The sequence below is a fragment of the Xenopus tropicalis genome, chromosome 3 (assembly GCF_000004195.4).
Source record: "Xenopus tropicalis strain Nigerian chromosome 3, UCB_Xtro_10.0, whole genome shotgun sequence".
Classification (NCBI taxonomy): Eukaryota; Metazoa; Chordata; class Amphibia; order Anura; family Pipidae; genus Xenopus; species Xenopus tropicalis.
In genome coordinates this window covers 56,688,425-56,702,843 of record NC_030679.2, presented here as the reverse complement: position 1 = coordinate 56,702,843, position 14,419 = coordinate 56,688,425, and the positions used below count along the sequence as shown (strand labels likewise).

Here is a 14,419-nt window from a genome sequence, read left to right as displayed (position 1 = left end):
AATTTGGAACACTTTGTAGTATGAGAATTTCATAACTCTAGGCCTGTAAAAACAAATTGTACATTATGTGTGTCAGTTCTGCTGAGATGTGTTGCCAATCTGTACCCTATACAGTATAATTCAATTTGAAACTGTGCTGTTCTGTTAAATACTACTATACTTACTTTCTGTTTCACAGGTCCTGTTTCAGCTTTGGATAGGGCAGAGTTCGGAATTTTTTCGTCGTTTAGCTCTGCTGCTTTCTCCCGAAAATGCAGCTCAGGGCCATTTAGCTAGCCCAGAGCAGCTTCCTCACCTCATTTGGTCTGATGTGGTACAGGATCTACCTCATACTCAAGCTGCATGCTTGGCTGAACTGAAGCGCAGCTACGAGTTTTATCGCTACTTTGAAACACAGCACCAATCTGGCTTTGAACGCACTGCCAAGAGGAAGAAGGAGGTTGGTGAGCTGAGCAACCTTCATGGAGCCGTACGCAGTTTGCAGCTTCACCTGAAGGCACTGCTTAATGAGTGAGTCTCTAAAGAAAGCTATGAGCATTGAATAACTTCTCAATGCACTACCTTAAGGAATACTCTCATGTTTTTTTTTTTCAAAACACATCAGTTAATAGAACTTCTGCAGCAGAATTCTGCATTGAAATCCTTTTTTCAAAAATGCAAACAGATTTTTTATATTTAATTTTGAAACTTTACATGGGGCTAGCCCTATTCTTCATTTCCCAGGGTGCCACAGCCATGTGACTTGTGCTCTGATAAACTCAGTCACACTTTACTGCTGCGCTACAAGTTGGAGTGATAGATCACATTCCTCCCAGCAGCCGATCAGCAGAACAATGGGAAGGCAGCAAGATAGCAGCTCCCAGTAGATATCAGAATAGCACTCAATAGTAAGAGATACAAGTCTGGAGTAGGAGAAACAATAGGTTACCTGAAAGCAGTTCTAATGTGTAGCGCTGGCTCCTGAAAGCTCAGACTCAGGCACAATGCACTAAGATGGCGCCTACACACCAATATTACAGCTAAAAAAATAAATTTGCTGGTTCAAGAATAGAATTTTAAATGAGTGAATTATTTTCTATGTAAACAGTGTAATTTAGAAATAAAAAGTACACCATAAAAATCATGACAGTATCTCTTTTACCTAAAAATAATGTGAAATATTGTGTAATGTAGTGCAGTTTTGTAAACAAACATTTAACTTAATAGCTTTGAAACTTATTGACGCTTTTTACTTGCTTGGAGCGATCTAATATGTGGTACTCACATTATTATTTCTGTTTCCTTTCTGACAAACAACAAAAGCTGCACTGCCGCACGGGGCAGAGTCTCAGCCCAGAATCCACCCCGATGCTTTTAAAATCTCACTGATGTGCCTGCACCTAGAGCCATTGTGCTGGCCTGAGTGTAGATACATGGAGTGGATTCTGTATGTATAAAAGTATGCTGTTTCATGCTGAAATCTGCTCCATGTGCCTACGACTAGACCAACACAATGGTTCCAGGTACAAGCACATTAGTAAGGTTTTTAGAGCATTGGGGCAGCTCTTCAGCATAGGTTTATCTGCCTTGTGTGGCAGTGACATAAGACCCGCGGGATCAAATAAGTTTTATTTTAAATGCTTATAAATATTACTGCAGCTTGTAATTGCTGCTTGTAGCATTTCGCTGATTCGAGGACTGATCTGGTATGGGATTAATTTTATGGCTGTAAACTGTAAGCAAACTGCTTCCATTACACCAGTCTTTCTTAACCATTTTCTCAGGGGGCCCAATCTGTACATTGCTTTTGGATAATAGTGTACTAACCCATTTTTGGCACTTTGTGAGCACAGTGGTATTTTTTTTTTTTTTTTTTTTTAATAACCACTTTTAAATGGTATATACAGTACTTCTTTTGTGTGCAAGGGTCACTTTAATAAAGAGAGTGAAAGAAATAAGGAGGCATAGATAAGATGCATTGTACTTATAGGATTTGCAGTTTTTTGCAGGGGGTGGGGCTGGATACACTTTTACACAGTGCAGTATGCCACTGGTGTCCTTTTTATTTGCAAAAAGTGCTTTCTGTGCAAATATGCTGTGGTGAGAAGTTCTTTTGAGGTGACAGCTGTTTGGAAAGGCATTTGTTTTTCCTGCTAACATTTTCATTTCTTATGTACATTTAGATTTCTGCCTCACAGTTCTAAAAAATGCTGCACCTTCATACAGAAAGCTAATATTTTTCTGGGTTTGGATTTTTTGTTTAATCAATTCTTCTCATTTAGAGATCCAAGACTTCTTCAGCTGCAACCATCGCATAATGACCATGGCCTTGTCCTGCAATTCATTTTAGCCCATCTACATGTTGATCACAACTTATCATTTTAGGCTTCAAATCTCTTATCCTACTATAGTGGATTATTCAAATGGCCAAATAAATATTAAATGACAGGAACTTGACAGTCTAGCTGTTATAGATCAAAATACTTCTTCCGTTTGGCTTCTAAAGCCTTTAAGATTCTCATGCAACCCCATCAGTAAAAAGGACTGTGCAATTTAAAGATCCAGATTTGTAGGGATGCAAGGCTGATCATGCAGTACAGATGCTTGTCTTGTGCTGACTAACCATAACCCTCTCTTATTCAGGGTTATTATTCTGGAGGATGAATTAGAGAAACTTTCCTCCTGTAAGGAAATGCAAGCAATGACACAAGAAGCCTCCCTAATGCTGGAAGAGAAGCTGAGGATTATTCAGCCCCATGTGCAGGCCAGTAACACCTGCTGGGAAGAGGCCCTGTGCCAAGTAGGAAGAATGGTTCGAAGGCCAGCTGCAAAGAAAGGTACCAATATCTTATACATTCAACCTGTCACTTCAGATTAATTTCAGATCTTGGAAAGCTTGGCTTCTAAATATGTACTGAGCTCCACGTAAAGGAGAAATAGTACAGAAATACAATACCTTGTGTTATTTGTATAACAAACTATTATAATTTTTGCAGAAATCTTCAGAATTGCAACTAATTCTCTTTTGCTGAATAACAAATCATGTTCTAAAAATTAGACACTGAACGTTGTTTTAGGTTAGAAATAGATCTTGTAATCTGCAATTTTCAGTTTTCAAACCCACTCTTTGCTTTTGTAGCTTTGTCATTTTGGGCTAAAGTATGTAACAGCTTTTCAAACTAACGCAGGCCAAGAATCATCCAATATGTAGGCCTCCGTTTTGCAATACAAGCAAAAAAAAAAAAAAAAAAAATTTATAAAATTCTACTTAATCATTTTCAGAAGACTTTGTTTTTCTAAAGTCTGTTTATTCTAAACCTTTCTAGATATTGAAAAATCTTCCTGTGAAAATTTGAATTTCCCTGTGGTGTCTAATATGCCTCCAGCACTGCGCATCGAAGACAGAGATCCTGTACCAGAAGAGCAGGTAGAAAAATATTGTCAGGGACCAGTGGCTTGCCACTAGATGGCATGATAGATAGCATACCCTGGTTTAAAACATACAGTTCCCCTAACTGAAATGCCAACCCCCCAGTGTTGCGTATAGGAGCTGGTTAAAAAAAACCTGGAGATTTTACATTATATTGCCAAAAACACAGTACACAAGTGCATTTTCTGCATAAATCCTCAAATAATCCATGAACAGCAATATTAATGGGGTTATTGGAGGCAGTTTCAGGCCTTATGAGCATGAAAAAAATTGTGGTGCTTGAAGCATCCGTAACCATTACTTGTGCTGTCCTCTGACGAAAGACAACCCAGTGGCTTGCAGCACTTTCTATAGGCAGGAGGGGGTGATTCAGGAGCAGCATGATGATGCTGCAGATTTATTTTCTGAGTGCTGTCAGGAGCTGCCTTATGCAGGAACTAATGTTCCCAATATCAAGATAATGAATCACCCAGCAAATGCTCCATGCAGCCAAAGTATATCCTAAGTGCTTTCATTCAACACTTAGGCTGTGCTTATGCAGTGGGTTGAATATATGCTCATTTAATAGGTTTATCTGTGGGTTTGTTGAACATAGTAAGGAAAGCAGATTATTCAGCAAATTGTCTTTCTGCTGCTTCAGTAGATTTAGTTTTCTAGGGTACGTTTGAATATACATAATTGCTCAGTACATTTGTATTCTTGTGTTTTAATGGAAAATGCATTGTGGATTCACTCTGACAATAAAGTTCCTTTTGAGAACCTCGATGTTGGTATAGGTGACCATACAGGGGTTGATAAAAGCTTCCAACTTGTGCCCCCAGAGCCAGCAACTTATTGGTCCGATATCAGTCAGTCAGGTTTGAAATCCTGTTGGAAGAGGCTCATATTGGTGCTTTCATGCAATCTTTATCCAGCAGGTATTCATAGACTGTGTGCTCTTGATTGGTCAAATGTGGCCCAAATCTACTTGTTTGTTGACTTTGTTGTATTGTCAGCATAACAGAAGGCTTGATTTACAATTTTCAATTTTATATATACATATAAACAAATTGTGAATAAAAACTGAACGCAATGATGTGGAGGTGCCAACTTCTAATATTTTATTCAGAATAGAACATAAATCACAGAACAAAAGTTTAAACTGAGAAAATGTACCATTTTAAGGGAAAAATATGTTGATTCAGAATTTCATGGTGTCAACAAATCCCAAAAAAGTTGGGACAAGTAGCAATAAGAGGCTGGAAAAAGTAAATTTGAGCATAACGAAGAGCTGGAAGACCAAATAACACTAATTAGGTCAATTGGCAACATGATTGGGTATAAAAAGAGCTTCTCAGAGTTGCAGTGTCTCTCAGAAGCCAAGATGGGGAGAGGATCACCAATTCCTACAATGTTGCGCAGAAAGATAGTGGAGCAATATCAGAAAGGTGTTACCCAGCGAAAAATTGCAAAGATTTTGCATCTATCATCATCAACTGTGCATAACATCATCCGAAGATTCAGAGAATCTGGAACAATCTCTGTGCGTAAGGGTCAAGGCCGTAAAACCATACTGGATGCCCGTGATCTCCGGACCCTTAAACGACACTGCACCACAAACAGGAATGCTACTGTAAAGGAAATCACAGAATGGGCTCAGGAATACTTCCAGAAACTATTGTCAGTGAGCACAATCCACCGTGCCATCCGCCGTTGCCAGCTGAAACTCTACAGTGCAAAGAAGAAGCCATTTCTAAGCAAGATCCACAAGCTCAGGCGTTTTCACTGGGCCAGGGATCATTTAAAATGGAGTGTGGCAAAATGGAAGACTGTTCTGTGGTCAGACGAGTCACGATTCGAAGTTCTTTTTGGAAATCTGGGACGCCATGTCATCCGGACCAAAGAGGACAAGGACAACCCAAGTTGTTATCAACGCTCAGTTCAGAAGCCTGCATCTCTGATGGTATGGGGTTGCATGAGTGCGTGTGGCGTGGGCAGCTTGCATGTCTGGAAAGGCAGCATCAATGCAGAAAAATATATTCAGGTTCTAGAACAACATATGCTCCCATCCAGTTGTCATCTCTTTCAGGGAAGACCCTGCATTTTTCAACAAGATAATGCCAGACCACATTCTGCATCAATCACAACATCATGGCTGCGTAGGAGAAGGATCCGGGTACTGAAATGGCCAGTCTGCGGTCCAGATCTTTCACCTATAGAGAACATTTGGCGCATCATAAAGAGGAAGGTGCGACAAAGAAGGCCCAAGACGATTGAACAGTTAGAGGCCTGTATTAGACAAGAATGGGAGAGCATTCCTATTCCTAAACTTGAGAAACTGGTCTCCTCGGTCCCCAGACGTCTGTTGAGTGTTGTAAGAAGAAGGGGAGATGCCACACAGTGGTGAAAATGGCCTTGTCCCAACTTTTTTGGGATTTGTTGACACCATGAAATTCTGAATCAACATATTTTTCCCTTAAAATGGTACATTTTCTCAGTTTAAACTTTTGTTCCATGATTTATGTTCTATTCTGAATAAAATATTAGAAGTTGGCACCTCCACATCATTGCATTCAGTTTTTATTCACAATTTGTTTAGTGTGTATATATATATATATAATATAATGGCACACAAAATGTGTTTCAACAGTTTCTCATGTTGATTCCATGGCTGTCAAGCCCAGTGCTGGTGCATTCGTGTGTATCACATTCTGCTTAAGGGAAAAGGAAAGGTAAAAACTAAGTAAGCTTTATCAGAAAGGTCTATGTAAATACAGACATAAGCACTTACAGAACTGCTGCTCTGAGTCCTCTGTGAAAAGAAACACCACAATTCTTTCCAGGGCTGTGGAGTGGTAGATAAATTCTCCGACTACGACTCCTCAGTTTCTGATACTTCCGACTCCACGACTCCGACTCCTCTGTTTTTAATATGCTAATGTATTTTATACATTCATACAGTCAATGAAAAGCATGCTTCATGGTCACTCAGCGTGTTCGTTTATGCACTGCGTGCATTGGGCTTTATTCTTATAGCAGAGAAGTAATTAATTATGACTGTTTGTGAATTGGGACATTTAAACTTGCTTTATTTTTTTTATTTTTTTATTCCCATTTAAATTTATGAGTCGGAGTCGGTTAATTTTTTGCCGACTCTGACTCCGACTCCAGGTACCCAAAATGCCTCCGACTCCACAGCCCTGATTCTTTCCTTCTATTGTGTATGTCAAATACAGAATACAATATATTTGACATTAAATGTTAAACTCTTAGTTTTTTAGCATTTTAAACACAGCATCCACAAAAGTTAAAGGGGCACTGCCATCAAATCATCATTTTTGCTGAAAAACAGTTATGTGAAAGGTTCTGTGATTTGGGAAAACCTGTAGCAACTTATGTTTGCATCTACTTTGGCCTATTTATTTTTTCCAGTCATGTCTACATCAGTCTCTATCTAAATCATTTCAGACCCCTGACTCTTTACTCCATATCAGCAGGCAGCTTTTACTGTCATGTAATTGCTCTCTATGGGTTAGTACAAACTGCAGCTTTTGTTACATTACCCCTATAGATCAGTGATCTGATGTCAGTTTGTTTTCTAATAGTACAGCACAAAAGCCTGATGATTTACATGCAGTTTTCAGAACTTTTTAGTTTGGATCCTAACACAAATCTACATGTCACAGTTTAATTTTTGTGTTAATAGTGTTGCTTTAAGCAGTAGGTCCTTGGCTATAAATACTTTTCCTATTAGTTGCTGATTGATAAACTGTGAAACTGAGACCTTTGTGTGACTTCAAAATTCAGATGTGTCACTGGAAAAAACATCAAAAATGGAGCATAGGAAAAAAACCCAAAAAGTATACAAAAGTATATACACCCTTGTGGCACACACTTACACAGTGTTAGCATTAAAGGATTCTTAAATGTATTTATTCCAAAAGCCCAAACCTTGTGAAGGACAATAGAAGTGATTCAAAAGTGCCATACATTCATCAAACCCGTGCATAAGTGATTGTGAGAGGGGTAAAAAAGAGTGGATCTACGCTGTTCTTTCACCAACTAATAGTTGATCATACTCACAGCCATGTATATAAGAATGCGCTTGTAATCTCAGATCTTCCTAATAACTTCTCTTTCACCCAAATAGGCAATAAAAATTGGCATATGCAGAAATGTGGAAATTACTTTAATACAGGATCTGAGACTCTAGCGTCTTCTGACAGTCATTGTAGATGCTCCCGCTGTCTTCCAACGTCTCTGTGCTTCTACATGGTGACGTCCTTCAATTCTGCAACTCTTTATTGTCAAAAAGCTTGAACTTGAAAACTTTATCAGTCCCATCCACAGCTTATTTCACTACAAATGGTTAAAACTAAAACTTTATCAGTGCTGTTCTCAATAATAAACAAGAACCCCAAAACAATAGATGCAAATAACGCTATATATACATGGATAAAAAGCTTAATACATATTTTAGTTTCTATTCTCTTTATCTATAATACAAGTATGTACCCCTCTTTAAATTCGGGGCTTTTTCAAAAATAACCGTTGGTTTCTTTGGGAGGATTTGTTCTAATTCCCTATCTAACTAAGAACACCCCAAAGTTTCTCTATAATGTCCCTAATTGTTTTGGCTTGAGGATTATACTGAGTTACAAAACATTCATCAAAATTATCCTTATTTTATCATTTTGATATTTCTCTTCATTTTTATATTTCAACATCAACTTCTCTATCCAAACTTCTCACTGACTCCTAAATCTCTTCTTTTCCATATCCTCTAACTATAAACCTATTCATCAGTACTTTGATTGTTGATCGTAAAATGAACCGCTGAGACCTTTGTGTTGCTTATTCCTTTTGTTTCTTTACAGATATTGGAGGCTTATGTGGAAGAGGCTGTGACAGACCAGGAATTTAATAGTGAAGATATATACTTGTTTTCTCCAGAAGAAAGAGAAAGACAGAAGCGGGAGCGGGAGGAGTCTAAAAGAGTTCTGCAAGAACTAAAGGCTGTATTAGGACTAAAGGCATCTGAGGCAGAGAGGCAAAAGTGGAAGCAGCTGCTGTTTAGTGAACATGGTATGTAGTTATAGAATAAGCACAATGCTTTGTGTGATTCCACATCTGCTTCTTATACAAGAGAAGTAGTCTCATTTAAAATTGAAATTATTTACACCTTGATGTTGATTATTAGATTTGAGGGCAGTATTGTACAAGGGACCTCCCAGCAGCAGTTAACCACAGAGGGAATTCACTCTGATGTGACATTTTACCCAGGATATGTGCAATTTTGTCAGTAATTATTGGGTGCTGCTGTAGACTCCTGGGGTCCTGACTCATATCCTGACAGCTTCATGATGATTGTGCATTCCCCCTCTGTCATTTTTTACATAGAAGACGATGAATCTTCAAGGCAGAGGGTGAGTGTGTAGTGTTTATGGGTGACTAATGCAGCTACAGAGCTAAGGCAAGTTGTACTTGATACAAATAGCTGCTATACACAAGCTCCATTGTACATATTTGAGTCCAGTGATTGTGCTGCTACATGAAATAGTGGAGCAGTTGAAGATGGTATTACAGGTATGGGATTCATTACCTGGATACTCATTTTTCATAAATTTCTGATTTAGACTCCATTTTTGTCAAGTAATTCACATTTTTTAAAATTATTTGCTTTTTTCAGTAATATTGAAACAGTACCTTATACTTGACCCTAACTTAGGAATAATTCATCATCATTTATTCAACATCATTAATTTATATAGCGGCAGCAAATTACGCAGCGCATCACAATAAATTTAAAAAAATAGGGATCTTAAAAAGTTTATCAAACGTAAAAAGTTTAAAAAGAGAGCCCTGCTCGCAAAAGCTTACAACCTTATTTAAAGCACGGTTTGAAGGGGTTTTTTAAATGTGGCCCTGTCAGTAAAGATCTTCTTTATACAGCATCTTATATGAATAGAAGTTGTACTGTTATGTGTAAAAATCTGTGGTCCCATACCTCTCATGTTTTTCTCTTCAGACAGTAGTGATTTGTGTAATCTGTAATGGCTGCATTTCTATGTCTTCCATTTACACACACTTCCTATATACAGGTATAGGACCCGTTATCCGGAATGCTTGGGACCAAGGGTATTCCGGATAAGGGGTCTTTCCGTAATTTGGATCTCCATACCTTAAGTCTACTAAAGAATCAATAAAACATTAATTAAACCCTATGGGATTGTATTGCATCCAATAAGGATTATTTATATCCTAGTTGGGATCAATTGCAAGGTACTGTTTTATTGCTACGGAGAAAAAGGAAATCCGTTTTAAAATTCTGAATTATTTGATTAAATTGTAGTCTATGGGAGACGGGCATTCCGTAATTCGGAGCTTTCTGGATAACGGGTTTCCGGATAAGGGTCCGATACCTGTAATATGTTATATTGTCTTTTAGAGTTTGTTATGGTTTGCAAGCATAATGTGTATCTTTAATACCATTTTTATTATTTTTAAAGCTGTAATCCCACCTTTCTTGCCCGAAGAGCCAGTGGGACATTTTGAACCACCCGACTCTGTATATCCTGAGGACCCCTGCAAAAATCTGGGTTTCTATGGAGAATTCACAAGTGAGATAAATGGAACTGAACACGCTAAAGATACACCTAATCAAGGAGATCTTCAAATGAATATGAATCATGAGGATGAGGCAAAAATATGCCCTTTGTCAGAGGAAGCTGAACCAGAAAGTGGTAAAGATGAGAATGAAAGTCCATGCCCAGTGCCTAGAACTGTATTACCACCGGCCATTAAAGAGAGGCTTGCCCGAATCCATCAAACATCAGATCTGAATTTTACCTCTGGACTGGCAGCACAAGTGGCTGCACGATCTCTCACATTCACTTTCTTGCAGGAGCAGACTTTTGGAGATGAATGGGATGATGATGATGATGATGATAATGATAATGATGATGATAATTATGATCAGGTTAAAAATGTTGAGAGTCATGAGAAAGAGAGGAATAATGTCAGTTTACAGCTTGAAGAGTAGATTTCTCTAGTTACTAGAAAGAAAAAGTGTAAAGCCCACTTGTATGGCAAAACAAGATGATGATTTAGGTTATCAGTTACATGGGCATATGGTTACATAACTGTAACGTATCCTGCAGTGTCTGTGAACAAACCCACTTCCAAGCACCCAAGAGTTCCATGCACATGCAGTGTTGACAGAGGCCTTGTCAGCATTACTGGCAGGCAGTGCAGTGTAGTGCAGTGCAGTCCCAGTGGAGCTAGAAGAATGGCAACGATCCCTGATATTGTTATACAGAACTAGTACAAACACATACATCACTTCAATGTTATTTTAATATTTAATTCTATTTATTCAATTTTCTTTTTATTCTAGAATGTTAATATAATGTCCTTTTCTGTGATGTTTTGTTTTCTGTCAAGAAACAAACAGACCCTATGGCTCATTGGCTAACACAGGTACTAACTTATACCAGTACAGTTCCGCAAAGGAACCAATAAGCAACTAGTTTTGATCAGTAAACTCTAAGTAAGATCAGTGCAAGGATCCAATTTGTTGCAACGGGTAGCCGCGTTGTTGCAGTGTCATGCCTGTGTTAGCTAGTTAGCCCATATGTTTTAGGAATATAGACAAATGTTCTTTGCATGGCACTATGTGCCACTTTGCCTGTTCCTGTCCAGTGTGTACTGGCTAATGATGTTGCTCATTTGTGACTATATTTCTTATACTTACCAAGCTTAGAATGTAATTTTTTAATAAAACCTACAACATATTTTGTGATGTGCCCTGATTTATAGGCATTGTTTTCTAGAATTAAAGGAAAACTAAACCCTAAAAATTAATATGGCTAAAAATGCCATAATTTCTATACTGTATTTACTGCACCAGCCTAAAGGTTCAGCATCTCAATGGCAGCAATGACCAGGACTTCAAACCTGTCACAGGACCTCCCCATCTTGGAAAGTGTCTGTGACCCTTACATGCTCAGTGTGCTCTGGGCAGCTGTTGGAAAACTAATCTTAGGGATCGTTGCAAAGAAACAAGCAGAAAATGACATTTGGAGGCACAGATCTTCCCTGCTAAAGGGCTGTGGTTACCTTGGTCTGGAACAGGCTCCCAAAAACATAAGGTACAGCATTTCTGCCCTTCTTCTTTAGTTAGACTTTAGTTCTCCATTAAATGTTTTATATGCAGTAAAAGGAAATTTTATACCACACGGAGTGAATTTGGTTTAGCAAATAAGTGCAGAGTAGAATTACTAGCTAGCATGAGACTGGGGTCGCTCTCTATAGCCCAACCAAGTAACGTCACTGAATGGTGAGTAGCTTTCGGATCATCAGGCTACCATTCTGTTTTATTATGGTTGTAAAAAATTACTTTCAGAAGTACTATACATGCAAAAAGGGATTCCAGTACTAAGGAAAGTATAAGCTAGAAATATTTTTTTTTATGAGCAGACCCATGGGACTTTCACAGGCTAAACTCTGCACAGTACAGGAATAATAGAGGATACAATGCTGTGGGAATTGAAAAAGAGTCAAACACTTTGCTGCACGATTCAGAATTTCTGGTATCAGTTATACTAAACCCTCATTTCTGTTGCAGTTAGTTTGTAACATTCCCACAATATCATTCACCTTCACAACTGAATCCCACCTTTAAACATCCCATTATCTGGCTGGGGAGAGAATGTCTAAAACAAAAGGGAAGTGCTGAGCTATTGGAAAACTAATGAGGCTGCATGTTCTATAATTAATTCATTTGGCGGAAACTTGGACAGAAAAGAGCTTTTGAGGTAAATGTCTTAGTTGTTGTCATCTTACTGATGTAACTATCTATCTATCTATCTATCTATCTATCCCCAATGACCACCCCCAGATAACCTTGTTAAACACCATCTTCTGCCCACGCACAGGCTCAGGGGCTGATTTATCAGTATTTGGTGAATAGCATTGATGTGTACTACACAGTGATCTTTCTGTTATTTTAATAGGGTGGCAAATAATTGTCCAGATCCTCTTTCCCTACATGAGATTTGCATTGGGGGAGTAACAGTTCGGACAGGTATTAATGATCAGTACTGTCACCTGTTAACATTTAATGTGTTTGAAGGCAAAAAGATTTAAAAAGAAAATGTTGCTACTTGCCCCAAATGCTGTGGGTTACTTAGCAGATGCTGCTTTTGCTTACATTGCAACAGTAGCAGTTGCCACGCAGTCCATGGCTTTTTTTTGTGGGATTCTAGGAAGATGCTGCAAAAACATTTTTATGCACTTCACAAAATCTATTGTTTTAATTATACACATTGCCACATAAAGAAAGATTATTTACAAATGCCAAGGTTGTGTTTTGCTGTGTCTATAGCTTATCATTGTGACTTCTCCGACATCTTGAAAAATGGAACCTGTTAAAGAAAAAAAAACTTTTGACTGCATGCACATCAAATTTGCTGCATCACAGGCCAAGAACATAAAGCACATCTGTGCGATTAGAAGGTGCCCAAAGTGGAGTTAAGTGTATGTCCAACATTAGCCACTTTCCTTTTGAACTTAATGGTGTGCAACCATATTAGTTGGTATCATATATATATATATATATATATATATATATATATATATATATATATATATATTTTGTATTATGTCAGTGGAAGGGTCAATAGAGGCTCTGTACAAACCGCTCCCTTTCCCCTATGGTGAAAGGCAAAATAAATAAGAGAGAGATATAGAGTTATGGTGGCCATACCCGTTACGATTATGATATTTCCTATGGTCACAGGAAAGATCGTTTGCACCCTCAACTAACGTTTGAATTGGCAGATATGCAGGTAGAAACAAAAGAATTCTACCCCTATTTGATTATTCAGCATTAAATGCTTGCCGGTGCTCGGGCGCCTTCAAAGGATCATGGGCAAATCAACATTTTACATCAGGCCCAATCGACGAGACGACCAATATCAAAGGCCTTTGCTGATATTGGTGGCCTCATTTTCCCTCATACATGTAGCAATTTTTGTATGAAACAAAGTTTCTGCATGTATGGCCACCTTAGATAAAGCTGAGTGGTTAAGGTATAGTTTTTTAAGGAATGGTATGACAAGTGTATGTTTAAAGGCAGCAGAAACTATACTTGTATTAAAAGACATGAAAAGCCAAATTCACTGGTGGTTGCCAATATGTTGGGTACCCCTCAGTACCTGGCCAGTGCTCCTTACAGGAAAAAAAGTATAGCTTATCTATCCCAGTTGTCCCTCAAATAACTTAGGGGAGATTTATTAACATGGTTAGTAATCTTGCCATGGTTCAAAAATCTGAACCTCTTGAATTTATTAAAGGAGAAGGAAAGGTAAAAACTAAGTAAGCTTTATCAGAGAGGTCTATGTAAATACAGCCATAAGCACTCACAGAAACGTTGCACTGAGTTCTCTATCAAAAGAAACACGGGGTTTCTTTTCTTCTTTTGTGTATACATGTTGTTCTGTGTCAGACATCCTGCTCTCAGAAAAAGTCCCCCTCTCTCAATAAGCCATATTTTCAGTTCAAGGTTTTGAGTTTGTAAACTTTTTTTAAAATTTGAGGTATTCAAGTTTTTTTAATCACTTGAGTTAACACAATAAATAAGCGAGCATTCGATGTGCAAGTTTATTTGTTTTAATAAAATAAACTTGAATTCACAAACTTGATAACTATAAACCCATTTAGGTGGCCATGCACAGGCTGATAAAAACTGCTGGTTCCATCCTTCTAAACTGTGTCAGCAGCTTATTGATCCATGTATGTCCCTATAGTGTGCCTGCCTGACCGATCAAGTTGCATTCCACCTATGCACAATGAAAACCTAAGAGCCCTACATCATAAGGCCAAATGAAGTGTATAGAAAACCTTTCCATTTAGTACTATTAACTTATAACTGCTATAATGTGTAAATATTTTGTAAAGTTTCCACAAAAAAAAGAAACATACCTTTTTCGTGTCATGGTCATGTTATCATACTATTCTGTCCTATGAAGA

At 38.1% G+C, this 14,419-nt stretch overlaps 2 protein-coding genes across 3 annotated transcripts in view; one reads left to right on the top strand and one right to left on the bottom strand.

Moving 5' to 3' along the window:
* vezt (vezatin, adherens junctions transmembrane protein) overlaps positions 1–11,181 on the top strand; it is a 44,179-nt gene extending 32,998 nt beyond the window's left edge. For both annotated transcript variants that reach the window (XM_012959191.3, NM_001045743.1), the window contains 5 exon segments: positions 179–510; positions 2,623–2,816; positions 3,306–3,406; positions 8,266–8,473; positions 9,898–11,181. In XM_012959191.3, the coding sequence (XP_012814645.2) occupies positions 179–510; positions 2,623–2,816; positions 3,306–3,406; positions 8,266–8,473; positions 9,898–10,430 (1,368 nt within the window). In that variant the 3' untranslated portion in view covers positions 10,431–11,181.
* The window catches only part of LOC100491385 (uncharacterized protein C3orf20), a 32,454-nt gene continuing 28,743 nt past the window's right edge, over positions 10,709–14,419 (bottom strand). Inside the window, exons 11-12 of the mRNA XM_018092244.2 lie at positions 14,372–14,410; positions 10,709–12,813 (exon numbers count right to left, since the gene is read on the bottom strand). Of these exons, the coding sequence (XP_017947733.1) occupies positions 14,401–14,410 (10 nt within the window). The 3' untranslated portion in view covers positions 10,709–12,813; positions 14,372–14,400. The remainder of the gene's footprint in view (positions 12,814–14,371; positions 14,411–14,419) is intronic.